We start from the raw sequence: 19,341 nt of genomic DNA, 5'->3' as shown, positions 1-19,341 counted from the left end.
GCCACAGTATTTCACTTTACAGTACCAGTGCTTGAGACTGTTCCATTGTACCCTCCTGGATCATATTCTACTACATTGGCATCATCTCCATTTGGCACCTTTGCTGGGATGGGTAAGATAAGTAAGACTCCTGGCCTAGGCTGCATTTCACTCTCATTTTTTGCTTCATGGTCCAATATACCCAAAGCAGAATGGAAAAGCAGAGGGACATGAAGACAGTGAGAGAGGGGATTTTTTAGCTCTAATGGTAGACAGTCACTGTTGTTCAGAAGATCTGAAGTTTAGGTGACAGTTCTGAATTTATGATGGGTTAGGCTCCAGGTGCATCTAGAGTGATATGAAATTCATCTTTATGCTTTCTAGACTGGCTTGTGGTAGGAAATGTGCTGGTGTTGACTTCTTCAGGCTGGTTGTGGAGGGAAGGTATTGCAGCAAAATGTAACTCATTCAAAAAGTGCAGTAATTGATGCCTTTACTAATCTTGCTGATCAGTTATCTCATTATATATTTTCTTAAACATTCCATAGAAATGCAGTTGTGATCTTGGTTAGTATTCATGATTATTTGTCAGTCTGAGAGTCTGTCCTGCTTGTCCTGATGTCAGCTGTGCCTGGCTGTTCAGGAGCTGAACTGTCCCACTGTAGGTACCAGTTTTCTTGCAGACTTTTAAAGTGAGACACCTCTCTCTCTTATCCTTTTCTTTTTTAATGTGGCTTTGCTGTGGTAAGTGTAGAAACATCTGAAGCATGCATGTGTGTTTATGCTGAACTTTCCAGGGAACTGAGGAATTGTCAACAAACGGTCTCACTGAAGATGACTTTGGTGAGCATGGGAGGCTGCCTGTGGTGAGCCATCCTTGGGTGCCTCTGGCCTCAGGAGCTCAAGTTTGCAAATTACAGCTAAATAAGGAGATGATTTGAGATCTGTTTGCACCTTTTTTTAAACTGTGGGTTTTTTTAATTGTGCCACGGAAATATGGGCATTGACTCTATAGTGTGCCTGAAGTAGGGTTACTGACAGAATGGATTACTTAAAAAATTTTGTACGTTTTTTTTAATGTGAAACACATATGACAAATGCACTTTTTTTTTTTCTTAGAATATGGGTCAGCTGTATTTTTCTTTCATGAGTCAGCTGTATTTTTCTTTCATCTCATTGAGAAAAGTAGTATGTGCTGTCTTGACCTGAGGATAACAAATGCTAAACTGAATGCTGCTGACTGCAAATGGTGGGATAACCTGGTTCAAGCAAGTCAGGTGCAGAAGTTGGCAACATGCTCAGCCAAGTATAGAAGGAGCTGCTAGTGGCATGCTCTAACAGCCTAAATGTCATGGCAACTCTCACAGTGTTTGTGATATCCTCCTTGCCCAGAAGTCCCAGGTGTAACCAGTGACTGCCAGAAGTAAGGACTGGGACAAAGAGGGTAGTTCTTGGTGTGTGTCCTGCCTGGCAAGAGCAAACTCCTGGCATTTCCACGTGGCCTCTCTCAGCAGCCAGCCCATTGCCCAGGAGGCAGCAGACAGCTTTCAAAGTGCAAGCGGCTCTGAATGAAAATGCATTTCAAATAGATTGCATTGAGCTTTTCTTTTGATAGTGTATTTCTGTCATCAAGGATCCTGTTTTTTTGTAAAAAAAGTAGACACTAATTAGTGCATACAGTACATATGATACTGTTTAAAATAATTCTGTTTTAATTCTTGAAGTCTTTAAATTCAAATTTGAAAAGAAAACCTGGAGTGCACAAACTATTAGTTGCTCAGCTGGATGCTAGTAGTTTGTTTTATAGATGTGATTCTTGAGGAGTGTTTATATTTGTAATTGAATACTTAAAATTCCCTTAGCAGCCTGGAGAGAATATGGCACACCAGTGCCAAGTGATGCAAATAGTCATGGATTCATTGGTTTAGTTTGTTTTGTGGTGCTTATTTTATTTTATTTTATTTTATTTTATAGACCGTTATTGAGGTCTGTTTTATTCCTTGCCATGCTGCCTGTGGCAGGATCACTCGCAGAAGGAACTAATGAATCTCACAGGCATGATCTGTTTAGATAGTCTTAAAAGATAGAAAGAAAAAGAAGATCAAAATCAATTGTCATATTCCTTAGGATTACACCAATAAAAATTCATGTCTGGTTGCCTTTTTTCATGTTATTAGTCATAAGAAGAAGAAGAACTTAATATCATTGACTTCTGACTGCAGAAGAACAAATGGCATAAAGTTAGTGCTGTTGCGTAAAATCATATTTGAGAGGGCACCTTGCTATCTTGCTCTCTTCATGAAAAAGCACCATTTTTGGCAGAGAAGTTGAAGCCCAAGCAGCTTGGCTGCAATAAGGCAACCAGTCTCCAGTGCTGGCAGCCACATCAGCGCTGCAAGAGACACAGCAGCATCCACCAGCCTTTCTCACACTGTCCACTACCCCAGAGAAGAGAGATGTGATCTCAGCTTCACCTTTTTCCATCTGTGAGTCTGTCATTAAAGCAGAGAGGGGACTGTTGCTGTAGAAGTAATCCCCCTGGCCTGGGTTGCATTTCATCTTCATTTGCTGCTTCATGGTCCAGTGTGCCTGAAGGAGAAATGAAAAGCAGGGGGACATGAAGACAACAAGAAGGGGTGGGATATTTTTAGCTCTAATGGTAAACAGCCTCCTGTTGTTCAGAGAATCTGATGTTCAAATGAGAGGTGAATATTAAGCTCCAGGTGCATCTAGAGTGATATGAAATTAATCTTTGTGCTTTCTAGACTGGTTTGTTGGTGTTGACTTCTTCAGGCTGGTTGTGGATGGGGAGGTATTGCAGCAAAATGTAAATAATCCAAAAAGTGCTGTAATTGATGCCTTTACTAATCTTGCCAGTCACTAATCCCTTTATGTATTTTTTTAAACCTTCCGTAGGAGCTCACTCTTGATCTTGGTTGGCATCCTGTATTATCTTAGTGCTTTGCCAAGTATGCTTGCTTTCTATAACTGATTTTCTTTTTCCAAAAACCTGCAGTAATTAAATAATAAAGACACTGGACCGTCTTTAAAAAGAAGCATTAAATAAAAACAGAAGAAATTCACTAAACAAAACAAAAGGGTTATTAACCAAGCATTAATTTCACTTTTGCTTTGACTTTCCAGGAGCATCTTCTGTTTAAGCACCCAAATCAGGGAATTACTTCCTGAATTGTTTTGGGATATTAATTCGAATTCTGTATTTACAGTCCTTCCTCAGAAGAGATTCTGAATTTAGATAGGACCAAAAATATTTTGTAGAACATTTTATTTCTTTAGGTCTTTTACCATTGCATTTTCCCAGAAGTGTACAACTAGGGTTCACGAAGGGAATCAGTTGGTGAGGCATGCTTACAGCTATTAGGACTATGAGGGGCTATGAATAAAATGACAGTATTATCAGCTATTGCCTTCACAGAGAACCAGTGTGCTTTTAGGTCTTAAAAAACTAGCAGCTGAATATGCCTTAATTGCTAAAATTGATTGCATGGAATGGTGATGTTAAAAACTGCAAATGGAAAAGAACTAATAATAGTTGCTTGCTCTCTGGGGAAAAATGAGGTGCAAGCAGCTGTGAAAAGATGGTGAAATGCTGTAATGATACTAAAAGGATTTGAGATTAAATATTATAATAGGGCATGTTAAGTTGCTCTCTGAAGTTCTGGTATGTATTTTTTAGTCAAGTAGGAACTTCAGTTTGTGTAATTTTGCTTGCATGTTGAAAGCTTGCTTTAAAAATAAACATAAACACCCACAAAAAATGCAATAAAATACTGGAGGAAGAGACAGAACAATAAAGCAGAGTATACCAGAGACTCCTTTTAAAACAACAAAAGGATGAGAAGTGAAGAGTTTAGCAGTGTGCAAGGCTCTGTTCATTCAGCATTCCTACATATTTTTATTACTTACTGAAAGTAGGAAAAAGATCTAAAAATAATGAAGATCACAAGGAAATGTGTGTAAAGCAGTAGCGTGGATGAATCTATTTTAGCAAATACTTTGAAGTGGTGGAAACTTGCTTTTTAGTAGTTATGGTGATGAAGCCATTCCATTATACTATAAAATACTTAATGTTGGAGCATTCCATGGCAGAGAATCTTTCTGAATGATCTCAGTCAACCTTAATATTACTTTTTGCCTTCTAAAGGAGTTGGAAACTGAGACTGAAATGTTAATTGTGACTTCAGGCTATAGTGCCCTATGCAGGGTGCAAATCAACAGTGTCTGAAAGTGAAGCCACAGGTGCATTTGAAGCTTCTATTATAGGACAAATAAACTAGTCTGAACTAGTCTTGATCATCTCTTGAAGACAATAAGTGGTTTTTATGTTGATTCCCAGTGGGAATAGTCTGATGGCAATTTTTAAGTTTTGACAGTTTATCTTGCTTTATGTCTTGCTAGGACCAACATGTTTTATTTCATTAGTATTTTACTATTGCAATAGGAAAATACAGCATCACATAAATGCATCATCCCATACACCGCTCATTCCAAGGCAAGCTAATGATTCCTTCATTTTATGTGTGAAATAAAAAAGCCCCACATCTATATTTAGATAACTTGCTCATGAGATATGGCAAGATGTTCTTACTCAGTGCACAGCACACTGAGTTGGCAGGGCTGGTGTTTCACATGACTGATAATGCAGAAGTTTCTATGGGTATTGCTGTGGGTAGGACAAAGAATCGTGATGAAGAGGGAACAAGATAGAGACAGTTCACAGTATCCCCAAAATACCTATCAGAAGAGCCACTTAAAATAAGCCTTACTGCAAGTTTGTGGTATTTTGGAAAAGGGGGATTAATATGTGCTAGAAAAGATTCTGTTTATTTAAAGATTTACTACTATTTCCAAAGGCAGTTAATGTGCACGGTATTTCACTTTATCCAGAGATAACTTTAAGAGAACCATACATACACTTGCATTATAGATGACTTCAGAGGTAAAAGTACAGAAAAGAGTAATCAGTAAATACAGATCTGCTTTCTGTTTCACTAGAAAAGCCGTAGCATTACCTTGAAAGGTTAAGGTGTATGTATGCGTGTTCTTCAGCATGTGGCTGATAAACACGAATGAACACAGTAACTCTGTCCCCATTTTCTATGAAGAAGAGGACACAGCTGCAGATATCACCACAAAGGTATCTACCCGAGGTTCCAGTATTGCATCCTGTCCCTGAACTGATGGCTTGTTTGATACTGGAAAATAGCTGAGTGTGAACTGACTCTTGGTCATTAATCATCTAATCATCTAATGTGTTCTTTTTTTAAAAAGCAAAGAAATGAAGGGAAAAAGTAATAAAAATACCACTAAAAAAACCCTCAACAAGATGTATCATGTGGAAGAGCTGGAGGGCTGTGAACTGAGCAAATACAGGATAAAAGTGGATTAGGTACTGTATGTAAGATTTTTTACATGGCTCTCTCAGCTGTCTTCCTTTATATGAATAGTAGGTGCATAAGCACCACAAAGGCCAGAAAAGGAGTTTACTGCTTAAAATAAACATTGTGATTTATAGGAAGAAAAAAAACTTATCCAGTGGCTGGTTGTCATTTGTAGATACTTACTACACATCCTAAATTATCACTAGTTAGTTATTAAAAATTTTAAGGTGTTTTTTTTTTTTTACTGAAACTTTCTACTAAATAAGCTGATTAATCTTATTTTTCGAAAGTGCTTCACACAACACAAGCCACCTAGTTTGTTCTTCATCCTTCTGTGGTGAGGGGATTGTGTTTGTGCAAGTAAAACTCAGCTTCACCTGGAAGTATTCTTGTTTCTGACTTACAAAAGGGTGGATTTTCTAAAACTTCTAAGTTTTGGCATAGCTGCCCTGAAAAGTTTAAATGAAAAATGAAAACAAAGTCTGTGAGTGGGCATCCAGTAGAATATGCTGAGGCAAAAGAACAGTGATGTCACAGGTGTGAAAACAATGTTTTCTTGATGAGAAAGAAGCTCATTTAAAGGAAATTAAAAAGGTAGTTAAAACAAATATTAAGGGCAGGAAAAAGGGCAATAAAATGTCTATTAACAAAAATAGACATTAATGAATAATGGACTAAAAAGTGTATTCCAGTGTGGTCAGAGATAAAGCCCTTAATATATTTTGCAGTAGAGGAAAAAATACCCTTGGTCAGAGTTAGATTCAGTGGCAGATGTGGATGGTAAAGCTGAGTAATTTAGTAAAGGAAGGAACAGCAGTAATTTCTGTTGCAGGTTTTGACTAAAGCTGGGGCATCAATCTACCTCATGTCATGCTATTGATGTAATAAAGATGTTTGTCGTAATAAAAGAGTATGAGATGGCATCTGCTAAAATAAATATTCTCAGCTGACTGTGACTTATATAAACTAGACAAGGAGTTTTCTGAATTGCTGAAGTTAATGAATAACTGCAGAAATCTTAGTTTCCTGCGTGCATGATTCCAGGGAAGGCTGCAGTAAAAAGCTGCTTTTTTGCCTTCCTGAAACTTCTGGAGACGCTATGGGAGCTGTCCCTGGCATACACCATATGCTGTTGTCATCAGCACTCATCTCTCTGGTGGCTGCCGCCTTCCTACATGAAGCTGATCATTTCCAAACTCAAAGGGGTGTCTCTCTGCACCCAAGGTGCTGCAGTCTTGGCTCAGGACCTTGTTGAACTCAGTGATGACCTTACAGTCGCCTTCCTCCCCCCGCCCCATTCGGTTCTGGGAGACAGTAACTGCTTGGGAGTTTCCCCAAGTCCTTCCTGTTGTCATAATAGAAACAAGTTATTTTAATCTTCTCTGTCTTCATGGCTGACCAAGGTCTGTCCACAGGCCTGCTAATCTTTATCTCCAAATATATTTCTATTTGTGATCAGCATTTTTGTGTTGGTTTGTTTGTTTTTAACTCTGTCTTGAGCATTGTGTAATAAACACTTTGCTGTAGCAGAATACCCTTCCTTGACCTGCTGGACACTCCTCCTGAAGGTGCCCCCAGTCCCTCTGTCCACATCGCTGACAAACCTGTTTTAACAGCGTCTGTCCCAGTACTGAACCCAAGCCCTGAGGAATACTTCTGCTTTTCAGATTGCTAGCAGACACCTTCCGTGGGATCCATGGTGACAGGTTTTCTTTCTGGTAGCTATCACAGATAGAGGTGGCAAGTCTGAATAGTTACCCTCCATCCCGCCTTTCCTCTGATTCAAAGCAAGGAAAAAGCCAGTCATAACTATACCCTGCCTCGAGAGGCAGAGGGCCAGGAATATGGAGACGTGTGTAGCCCTGGCAGTTGTTGGCTCTATAAAATTAGGTGTTGGTCAGCCCAGTGAGATCTCTGCTGGCTGCAGCAGCTCATGGACAAGGGTTCCTGGATTTGCTTTTTGTTTTGTAGGATAGCTAATCAGTTTTGACTCATGTCAAAATAAATCTGTGGTGTCCCAGCATCTTTTTGCAGACCTTGAACACAGATTACGTGATTTTTAGATCACTTTAGTGTAACTGGAAATTATTAGATATTTTTAAGGATTAAAAGTAGGAACCCAGAGATTTGCTGTTTTTCCCTGTAACCTTCCAAAACTTAAGGCTGTTTCCTCTAGTCTGTTTTCCTATCTTTCCCTACCCCCTTTTTTATTTTCTTGTAGAATTGCATTTCTTATATCTCTACTGAAGTTGTCAAGGCTAGTTAGAGGAAGGAGATTGTGTGCCTGTCTCATGCAATTCCTGTGTTGCAAATATGGCTGAAGGTAATAAAAAGGGACCTCTATAATGATTGCATAGTAGCAGAACAAGGTTGTTTTACAGCTTTGACAGCTATTCAAAAGGTGTCTGTTTCTGGGGGATGGGTGTTCTTAATTGCAAAAGATTCCGCTTTTCTGGTTTTAAGAAGCGTTGTTGGACAGAATAGTTACAATATTGCTGTCACTGATGCAGGTGTTTAGCATATGCATTGGGAAACAGGCCGGTATGTACACACGCATCTGGAATTTCACAAGGAAAGCTCCAGTGTGAGTACCATTGCTGGAGCAAGACCTGCTGCTGGGAGATAGAAGATAGCAAAATGGCTATGATCTTTCTTTATCCTGCACACACTACAAATACTGCTCTAAACATGCACATAGCAATAAGGGAATAGATTTATCAGAGTTTGTTGTTAGGCAAACTCTGATGGACATGAATAATATAAATACTCCAAAGATACTGTGGCTTTTGCTTGCTGTCAGTGAGCATTGTGTCAATACTAGCATATATAAAATGTTGCAGAATTATGAGTCCACTGTGGAAAAGCTTCCAACTGTTACAATCTTCAGACTACCCACTACTGTTTTCATGGTGTCTGATACCAAGTAGATAATTTATTGTGGGGTGAAACAGAAAGCTCTTTACATAAATGAAGTATGATGTATATATTTTAATACTAGGTCCTTAGAAGAACACCGTCATCATCCCAATGTGGTAATAGGAGATCTTCAGTCAGATGAAGAAGATATCATGAACAGTTCTGATGAAGATGATGATACAAATTCTGATTCCAGTAAAGGGGAGACTGATCCTCAAGAAGATAAGCAGGTATCTTTTTATCTTTATCTTCTGAAGCTATTCCTCACTCTTGCAGTATTTCAATAGCTTTAACGTGTTGGGATATTTTCAAATGTAAACCACCTGTTGCCTGTTGAGGTTGAGGTCTGACCTTCTGTTACCTTCTGTGAGTGCCAACTTGGAGTGATTTTCCTTATTTTATTTCTTACTCAAATGAGAAGCAGGAAGACAGTGTTAACTACTCTGAATGAAATGAAGTTATGAGGGTCCTGTCCTCCCTTTGGGGGTACCCATGTTCTTATTTCTCAGCCCTGGACACCCTGAAACCAGCCTGCCTGTAGACCAGTACCTCTCCTCAGCACCAGTTCTGGCAGCTGTTTCCTTTGATAGTAGTTATATCTGCTTCCTTTCTTTAAAAATAATTAAAAACCAAAACAAAACAAAAACAAAGCCCCAACAAGACAAACAGAAAAACTCAATTAAACTTTTTAGTGCTGGAAGAGAAAACTTGGCATGTAGGGCCCAAATGTTGTTAAACCAAATGAGAGGACTAAATTGGGAAAGGGAAAGAGGCAAGGAAAAGCTTGTTCCTGTGAAACTAAACAAGACTTTTCCTGTACAAGCTAACTTACCTTGCACACCTCTGCAAATAATTCTGCCTTCAGCCTTTCACAACAGAGTTTTACAGGGAAGTGTCCCCATTAGGAGGGTTCTCAGCAGGTTTTATGGAGTAATTCAGCGCTTGCTGTGAGGCATCTGCTGCCGCTTGCTTCAGCTGCCTGCGGCACGTGCGGCCAGCAGCTGGGAATTAACAACCAACTTCCTCACAGCGAGAGCAGCTGCAGAGGAGAATGAAGCAGTCTCTGCATCGGTCATCAGCTGGGCTTGTTTTATTTTCCCTTACTGCAAGCATCTGGCTGTTTTGATGCTTTATATCTGTTAGGGGACTTACAGGGCTTCTTTCCAGTGTTGTGCCAGAGAGCCTTATTTGTATCCCTTTGGTTCCCCCATTAGAGACTCTCAGAGCCAGAGTGTCTTTGTCTGAGAAATGCAAAGTGGCCCTTTCAGCACCAGCTGGTATGTGAAAAGTCTTTCAAATGGGGTTGAAAACAGACTGTGATATTTCATTTTGTAATTGTTTAGTGGTAGCATCTTGTTCTCAAAATACTAATTTTCATCTCATTTGCAACTGACACATCTACAGTGATGGCACATACCTTGCTCTGCATAATTGACTTGCTTGTGAATTCAGTCTTGCAGGGAGTGTGTCAGCTGTGTTTTCTAAATAGGCACAGAGGCCTGAGAATAGGTGTTACAATCTCACCTGAATGTGATTGACCCACACTGGATAGATCTCAGTGTTCTTTGGAAATAAGTTAATTTCATACGTAAAATTCCAGATCCGTGTGCAGATATCTATCTAGATAGTATATAAAATAAATAATGTATTTTGCACATATCTGGTGTTATACAAAATTATTTAATTTAGAAATTAGTTTTAATTCAGTAATTAGGTGTGATGTCATTTAAATTCCAATGAAAAAAAAATTTAGATTTATTTTTTTATTTTGAATACAACAATATCATTAAAATCAATATATGAGTACTATCTGTTCCATGTTTTTTTTTTCCAGCACTTGAGACTAATGTATAGGTTTCAAGAAGAATTAAATCTTCAGAGGAATCTTGTAACCTTAGTGCTTATGAACCATAGTTTTGTGGATAAAATGCCACTGATGCCTGATTTTCTAGATAAACTGTTCAATGTCCATATTATGCTACCACACTCAATACAGCCTTCCCAGGACTTCCATCTCACTTGAGCTGTATATCCTGTGATGTTTTCGGGCTCCTCATCCTCTCTTTCTTTGCAGCCCATTAAAATGAAAGGCTGAATGTGCAATAGACATGCTGACAGCTGGCAGTAGAGAAGCATATGGCAAACCATGAGAGCTGTTTTGGAGGAAGGTGTTCCATCTGAGGGGACTCATCCATGGAAGTTAAACTGTATAGCAAACACATTTGCATCCTGATGCTGGCCCCATTTGCTTTGTTATACCTATTACCTCTATGTGGTGTTGGACAGTGCCACTGGTTTTTTGGAAGCCAAATGTTTATATGAAACCCAAAATCATCTCCACAGTGTTTCATGAGGATGACGAGGCTCACATATCTGCATCTTAGGAGTACAGTTGCTCTGTATTCCAGCAGCTCCATTAGTAGATTGTCAGAAACTGTCTTTTCTCTTCAGTGTGATTTTTTTCTTTTTTTTTTCTCCTGTCATCTTGTTTTTCACTAAAGAAAATGTATATGTCTATTAAGATGTTCCTGAAAGACATTTGAATTCACTGTAAATATTATTGTTGCTGTATTAATCAGAAAAAATAATCAAGTAAGATAGAAATACTACCTGTACTTTAGTACTTTTGCTAAACCAGTGATTGTTGTTTGCTAGAACTTTATTCATTATGGACTTCAGTGCTTCCTGTAATAATTAAAAGAAACGGCTGGCAGGCTGAAAGGTGGTTGCTCCTAGCTAATACTGTTGTTTCCAAATACAAGCTAAATTGATTTTCTCACAGATCCTGAAAAACCAGAAGGTGTCAAAGCCAAGAGATTTCAAAGCAGCATGAAGTGCTTTTCTTAGAAGTAACTATCAAATAATTACATTGAATTTAAGGAACTAATAGCTGGAAATGATCTTTATGACAGTTTCAGTAGGTGTGTAGTGTAACATATAATTTTATTTGCAGGGTAAGGCAGCTGGAAAGAAAACAAAGGTTTACCACATTGCCAAGGAGATCATGAGCTCAGAGAAGGTGTAAGTGTCAATGCTATACTTAATAACTACTCAGTTTATTTTAATTGGGCAATTAAAATGTAACTGTTTGCTTTTTCTTGCTTTTCTGATAGGTTTGTGGATGTGCTAAAGCTCTTACACATTGTAAGTACTTAAGAAAAAGCAGTTTTCTCTACTATTTGTTTGATCTATTAAAGTTTTATGTTTAGGCTTTATGGTAGTGACTGTGCCTTTTTTTCTGCTGCATCTACATATTCAAAATATAAAAATTAATCTAATTAAGCTGAACTTTAATGTTTCATATTTTACATAATGAATGAATATTTTGGTGGTTCCTTCTGGATCTCCTTAATAATTTATGCAGTTTCCAGTTAAGTGTGGACATTGAATACTGAAAATTTAATATATATCAATTTATGTTAATCAGAATCATATTTGTAAGCCAGCTTGTGCTGGCTTATAAATATGTACATAGCAACAAAAAAAAAGTTTTTGGTTAGAATAACTCCTTAAATGGTGGGGGGAGGCAGAACAATTTATTTTAGAAATGGTACATTAAAATGCACATTCTTGAAGTAATCCAGTTAACAGCTAATAGCTGTAATGGTGCATCCATCACCATGGCAGTGTATTTTTGGGAGGCTGCAGCTCCTTGACAGACATTTGCCTTCTGATAACAGCTGTGACTATAGTACCTGCAATGTGTTGTACACAGCCAGGGTTAAGTACTTCATCCATGTTTGTGTAGATCAGTCATCTGTAAAACATCCTGTGTTGAAGGTGATAATAGGAAATTAATGAAGAATTATTCTTTCTCTATGTCTATTTTGTGTGTTTTCTGTCAAGTTTGAACTGATATGTGTTTGTACCATTTTGTCACTCTATTAAGTGCAAACACAGTGGTCTTTTTCCTTGGGCAATCGCAGTGGTTATATTGCAAACAGATGCATTGGTCTGTCTCAGTCCCTTGACAAGCGTGTTCTGTGAAAGTGGGAACAAAGGCTATTATAGATGGCTGTATACAGTGCTGTAATACAGGGATTTTTTTTCCGGGAACCAAAAACTCACCACATCTTTTGCTGACTCCTCTTTTGCTTTTTTTCCTCCTAGTAACTGTTTTCCTGATTATCTTCAAGCTTGATTTTTATGAGCTGGCTCAGTCAGTTGCAGCTAATATGTAATTTATATTCAACATGGTTTCTAATACAGAACTCAATCTTAAATACTGGTAAAAGAAAAAGAGTTGTCCTAGGCAAGTTTTAAGCTATGTAATTTTAAATTGCCATATTTTTCAGACATTTAACTTATTTGTTAAAGGTATCTTGGCTTTTCAGTGTACCAGATTTTTTAGGTAATATGTGCAGTACTGGAAGAAAGGCTGTTGGTATGGAGGATGAAGGCAAGCAGAAGAACAGTGTGAAAAAGGGAAGAGTAGAGAGCTTAGGAAGCTTCTGGAATAAACTTAAAGCTGTCCCCACAGTGTAGGTGTGCAGTGGTGTAGGATGTGTTTTGCTTTTCCTTTAATGGATAATTTGCAACTCTATTCATGACAGTCTACTAGTTTCTAGCTGCCAAATAAAAACTATTGGAAATGTTTTTATTGGCTAGCAGTAACAATCAACATGTATTCAGCCTGGTCTAACAGGGAGGATGCTAGGCTAGGAGTTTAGGAAATACTTTGTCCTTAACTTGTCAGTTGGCCTGCAGCAGGAACCTTGGTGAGTGTCCTTGTCAGAGAGGGCAATGGTTTTGAGGCTCTGTGTGTGTGCATTCTTCATTAAATAAAAAGTGTTGTAGCTGAGAAAGGTTGCAGAGAGCCAGTTTTTTTGTTTCCACAGACTGGCATGCCTGAGGGTTTGTTTGTTTTTCACATATATGATTAAATCAGTTGATTTAATAATATATTTCTTATGGATAGTATTTTAATGTTGATAAAATTATCCTCTTGATTTTATGTGCACTGGCCACTTTGGCTTACTAACTGCCAGTCAAGCAACCTCTGACAATTTTCTGAATTAAAACTTAGATTCTCCCCAGACTGGGCTCTTTTACCCATAGTAAAGATTTGGCTTATCAAGGGGTGCTGCATTGTACCTTCTGAGCCATCTATTAGTAGTTTTCCACTTCAAATTTAGTGACTAATTCCATTAGCAATGATCTGAAATGAATAATACTCTCTCCGGTATATTTTACCAATGTCAGCTAAATGCATCACATGGCGCCAAGGAAGAGGACTGTTGATGTAAGAAAAATCTTTTTAATTTGCTTCATCTTAGAGCCTTTGAAGTGGAATCTGAAGCAGTTGAGGAGGTAGGAATGTGACTGCAAACTAGTTACAAGCACCACTGAAATTTTTTAGCATTTTTTTCTTTCATGTTGACAAAGTCAAGTTAGGTGGAGCAACTCTTCCACGATACCAGAGGTCCAGCCTATGTGGACCCTGTGGCACACTACAAGTATATCTGACTGCTTCTGTTGAAGACACAGTGCAAAATTATAAACACTTGGTGATACTTCTGTAAATACTAAACAAGCTGGTCATAAACAGAGATAAGGGACTCACCTGGCTTTGCACACAGTCTCAAACAGACTCAGCAAATGGGTTTGCTTGAGGATGTAATCAAACATTAGATGTAATCTTGAATTCTCTGTATTTCTGTTACTGTGTTAGTGCTCTTTTAGGGTGAGATTCCAGTAAAATGCTTTTAGAAACTCCCGAAAACAAAGGAGCTTAAATCAAACTAGCTCTTCAGTATGCATGTTTATGAGATGGTTCATGCATTGCCTCCTGAGAGTGAGCCAGGGTTGAGAATATGGGAGAAGTACTATTTTTTCCTAAGGACACTTGCAGAAAAAAGAAACAGTGAACTGGGTGTAAAACACAAGTGACATAAGAGAAACAAGCTTATCACTTCTCTCTGAGTTGCCCTGTGCCTAAATAACTCCCAGTGTTCCTGGAAAAAGGAGTAAGGCAGGATTGGTGTCCTTTGTACTTCTTTGTTGTGGGATTCTTTGGAGATGGTTGAGTGAGCGGACCTCCTCAGAAGTGTCCTGGCACTGTGAGGGTAAGCTGTCTGGCTTATTTATTGTCATTTTTTGGTACATTTTTGTTCTGAATTTTGTTCTTTTGCCAAAACCCCCCACTCTTTTTGTTTTTTTTCCGCTCTTCTTGATTCTGCTTCCTCCCTGCTGCTGTGGTATATGCAGCAAGGCTTCTGGTCCAGCAGAGGAACTTGGTTTTGCAAGATTACTCCTTCCACTGCAAGGCTCAGTGTGTAGCTTTTTGCTGTGTGAAAAGAAAAGCTAAGGCCTGTGGGCTTTTGCCTGAGCCTTTAAATCTGTGCTTCTGACCTAGAACCCTGTTCTGTCCATATTTGGACTCTGAGACAGAGTAAGTAGGAGCTTGTCAGCCGGCACCTCTTAGCATTTCTGCAGCCACAAGATCAACCTCTTACTGCAGAAGGCAGATAAGAGGTCAAGCATCGTTTTCTATTGTGTGTCTTTCCAGAGACACAAGAGTGAAAAATTCTGGTTTAATGTTGCCATTTTTCAGAAGAAAATGGCAAAATTCTGTATATAAAAGCTACATATAGTTTTATATATCTATCTATATATATAGATAGATAGATATAAACTGATGTCTGTTGTAGCTAAGCATTATGAAAAATAATTCATAGTAGATTTGAAAAAAGAATGTAATGAAAAATAAAATAGTTATGGCCTTTGGAGCAAAGTTCTGACCTCTGGTACCGGCTTACAACTGACGTACTGTTTGACCATGAAAAATTCTCTCAACATCCAACTCCTCTTCCTCCATCTGCAAAATTTCAATATTTGACCAGTCTGACGTGAAAATATTGATAAATTTTTGGTCTCTGAAGTACTGTAGAACTGCTAAGATATTTGACAATGAGTTGGAACTGTACTCTTACTAAGAAGACTAATAAAATAGTTTTAGTTTAGGAGGAATATTGTTCTACTACCCAGTCTATTGCCTGAAATAGCATTCTGGGAATATGGCACAGTCAAATTATTGACTATTGTAAAAAAATAAAATACATTATTTCATTAAAGGCTTATAAATTATTTTATTACTTGAGACAAAATGTGTGGAATTGCTTGGCAGCTTTCCAAAAGTAATGGCATATGTTTGAAAAATATGATCCACACTGAGTCATAGTCTTGATTAACTATACTTGCTGTAGTTTAACTTAGCAGTTTATGGCAAATTGTCTGACTCTAGCTAGGAATGCCTATTTATATTTTAAATAATCTATTTGTGAAATCTTCTGTAGCTGTATTGCTAATCAGTCATGTTTACAGTTTGTCACATCTAGCAGCCTGGCTGTTGTGAAACTTCCTCCTCTTCCCTCCTCCTTCGCCATAGGGTGTCTATATGTGTGTGTATTCCTTGAAAAGCACCCAAGTGCAAACATATTTTTTTCCTTAAATTAAACTGATATTTAGCCATCTGAAGGTGTATTTATTTATTCAGCCATCTGAAGGTGTATTTAGCTGGGGGAGTTGTTCTTCAGTTCTTCAGTGTTCTTTTATTAGTTTTTTTTTGCTGATGGTATGTTCTGGGAGAACAGATCTAAGATGAATATTGGTTGAAGCTTTAGGAATAGAATACGTGACTATGTTTAGATTATGTAGTACTTTCTCTTCCTGTTAAATTGGCAAGAAGTTTTCATATCACCCGTTTTAAATTACCTTCATTCAACTATTAGGTACCCGAAGGTGCACTTGACCCAGTCAGCAGTGAGTGGGGTTTTCATCTGCTCAGTACCTCTTTTGGTTTACAGCTAAAATTGTCCTTTGCTCCTTAAACTGACACAGGCAGATCACTGCAGGCTGGGAATCCTCTGATGGGAAGAACTGAGGGATCCTGCATCAGTCCTTTGCAGAGGGGAAGTGCCTGGGCTGATTGCAGGTGATTCAGACCTAGGGTCAGAATTATCAGATATTACAGCCTTTTTGCTTGTTTAAGGAAGTTGCATTGAAGGAGTGGTGTGAGGAAACAAAAGCAGTGATGATGGTAACCTCTTCAAATATTGTTTAAAAACTCCACAGTTATAAGGGGAGTGTATACTAACAGGATAAATAGAATTTCCTACACATTTTTCAAGTTGGAAGTGTTTTATCAGACAACAATTCAGCAGCAGTATGTGCTCAGAAATCTTTAATATGCCTAGAACTAGATTTTCCTGTGGACAAGTACCCAGTGGGAGGCTGTCTTAGCCTCGCATAGACTAAAACTGTTTCTGGTTTGGAAAGAAAGTTCTTTCCGAGGATGGCAATGTGTGCTGTCCTCTTGAAGTAGCTGTGTGAAAACAATTACCTTTACCTAATCAGTAAAAAGTGATATCAGAAGATTATTATTGGACCAGAATATAATTATAAACTAGAAACTGTAAACAAGCATTTCAAAAAATGTACAGTACCTCCCCTCTTCTGAAAGGAAAAAAAAAGTCCTGACAAGAAGCTGGGGTGATTAATTATAACTAGCATAATATTTTGGGTTTTGTCATGCAGCATATGAACCATGTCTAGAGTTGCAAATATTTTTCAGTGAAATAAGCACATTAATTCCAAGGTGTGGCAAGTTGGTTTTTGGATTAGTTTTTTTTTTTCTTTTTTAGGGGTTGTTTTTTGTTTGTTGTGTGGTTTTTTTTTTTGGGGGGGGGGTTGGTTTGTTTGTTTTTTGTTTTTGTTTTGTTTTGGGGTTTTTTTTAATGAGTAAGATTTTAGCATTTGAAAGACCCATTTTCAATTAGAAAATCTGTCTTTAAAATTCACTAATGGATTGCTGCATTGCTTCAAACAGAATAATTTCTAGGACAACCTAGGTGATTGCCTTTGAACAGGCTGATGAAAGCAGTGCTGTTCAGCAGTTTTATATAGGACAATGTGCTAAATATGTTTGTAATATAAATCACATCATGCAGGCATGTACAGATATCAGAACAATGTATATATTATTTGCAAGAGCATTTCTGCTTTTATTTAGCAGCGAACTGATTTAGATTTAGAAGGAGCTAAGTGCTGGTACTTTAAATTACTTCTACTGCAGTTTTTAATTTCTAAGTCATTCACCTGCTTGCATTAAAAGTTGTCATCTGAATACTTTCCATTCCCAGGGGTGAAATTTCAGGGTTTAGTTTGTAAATTAGCATATTTTATATCTGGTAATTAAAACAGACCTGATCTGTGTTTTGTTCTTTTGGATATGAAATTGCTTTCTCTGAAGGCTAGTACTTTCAAGTGTAAACACTGGTAATTCCAACCTTGTTACATTTGTTTTTCTTTTCCAACCACCCTCCAACCACCCCCCCCCCCCCCCCGATCCCCAGGCATTTGCTCTCTGCATTCAGCTCTTGAGTTTATCTCGAGATGAACTTGGCATGACAGTTACTTCACACCCACTGCCAGGTTAAAAATAAATCTTAGTATGATTACAGTGACAAATGCATAGTCAGTAATGAAGATAATTTTTAAAAAAATTTAAAAGAGCATTGAAATTTATCTCTTGTTGTTTTGCAGGCTTTCGAAATTTAAAAGGTTCACATTATCTTTTTTCCCTGTATTTCCTCTCTGTAGCACTTCCTCAAGTTTGTTCAGTTGTGGAAGGGGACATAGAGGGTGATGAAGTAAAGTTTTGGTTGGCTGTTTCAATGATAGAGCCTTTCATGGTATAATCTATGAACCATAATGATGCTGATGGACTTTGGGTCAAGCTAGTTGAAAAACCAAATCTGTATTTGGAAAACGCCCTGCAGACTCTTTGCATACTGTATCTGGAAGTTAAATAAATGCTCTTAACTACAGACGTTCCTGTGTTATCTAGTGGTGCCTAAACCTGGCTCCCTGCTCTCCTTTTGTTATTTGGTCAGGGGAAAGCCTGGGTTGTTGATTATGGTCCAGACAAAACTGCTTTGCTTTTCATCATGCAAGTCGCCTTATGACATTCAAACAAAATTCTTGTCTCATCCTATGGCAAAATACATACACTACATTGTGTGTGCATACAACTGGGGGCAGGGGAAGAATATTATCATAATATGATGATGCATTTTGCATGAAGCTCTCCAGAATGCCTCATTTGAGTTTTTGCCATTGTAATTCCATGTATCATTTCAGTGTTAAGCAATGCCCCAGGGTCAGAAAAACCTATAAGATGCAGCTGGTAGTTAACCTATGTGTCACTAGTCTGCACGGAGGATGTAGACCAGAACATTTCCATATGAATAACACCATCTGTTTTTTAACTCCCTTGCATTTAGTTCTCAGCCTTCCCCAGTTACAGCCATTGTCCTGTATCTCTTTTCAGCTTCTTGTCAGAACTGCCCAGTCACAGCCTTTGTGACCCATAGGGTCAAAAAGCAAGAAAGCATGTCTGGAGCTCATGTTGCCAGAGCTGATGCAATGAAGAAGGAGAGCAGGGGAAAGTTGAGGCTTCAGTTTGAGAGACCCTAAATAGTGCCAGATGCTGGACTGATGGGATAGCTAATAAGAGCTGTGGTAATAGACCTGGGGAAGGGTAAAAGGGGGGATATTTTTTTTTTTTCCTCTACCTGAGGTCCCTACAGGTCTCCAAAGACAGGCATGGACACCATGCACATTTAAAATATAACTTATTACTGTGCTTAGAACATGTTGTTGGTTACTTTTTTCAGGATACCTGCAGATCATGCATGTGATATTAGGTTTCATTAACCACAAACTCCAAAAGAGCTGTTTTGGATTAATTCTCTTTTTGCCCAAATTTAAGTGAGACACAGTAATATGTAATACTATATAATTTATATGTTCTTTTTTGTCAGTTAAGACAGTGTTGTTTTTCAAGTGAAATGCTAGAGTGCTGAACTTTTTGAAAGATTTGTTTGCTTGTAAATAGGGAAAATACCCTGAATAATGGATACTGAGTTTCAGTCTTGGCAATGCTGATTTGTGTGGGATCAATATTTTAACTTTGAATACTTTAATGAGGAGCAATGAGCTTCAGCTCTGTCCTGTTGGGAGCTGGTTATAGCATAAAAATGCT

General features: G+C 38.1%; 1 protein-coding gene and 1 long non-coding RNA gene across 2 annotated transcripts in view; one reads left to right on the top strand and one right to left on the bottom strand.

Moving 5' to 3' along the window:
* FGD6 (FYVE, RhoGEF and PH domain containing 6) overlaps nt 1–19,341 on the top strand; it is a 72,717-nt gene that overhangs the window by 20,560 nt on the left and 32,816 nt on the right. Inside the window, exons 3-5 of the mRNA XM_068190403.1 lie at nt 8,380–8,527; nt 11,251–11,318; nt 11,411–11,441. Of these exons, the coding sequence (XP_068046504.1) occupies nt 8,380–8,527; nt 11,251–11,318; nt 11,411–11,441 (247 nt within the window). The remainder of the gene's footprint in view (nt 1–8,379; nt 8,528–11,250; nt 11,319–11,410; nt 11,442–19,341) is intronic.
* Nucleotides 2,307–4,263, bottom strand: LOC137474114 (uncharacterized). Its single transcript, XR_010999158.1, has 2 exons — nt 3,907–4,263; nt 2,307–2,568 (listed from the first exon to the last, which is right to left on the bottom strand). It is a non-coding gene; the product is annotated as an uncharacterized lncRNA (long non-coding RNA).

The sequence above is a fragment of the Anomalospiza imberbis genome, chromosome 5 (genome assembly GCF_031753505.1).
Source record: "Anomalospiza imberbis isolate Cuckoo-Finch-1a 21T00152 chromosome 5, ASM3175350v1, whole genome shotgun sequence".
NCBI lineage: Eukaryota > Metazoa > Chordata > Aves > Passeriformes > Viduidae > Anomalospiza > Anomalospiza imberbis.
This window is presented reverse-complemented; position numbering and strand designations above follow the sequence as displayed.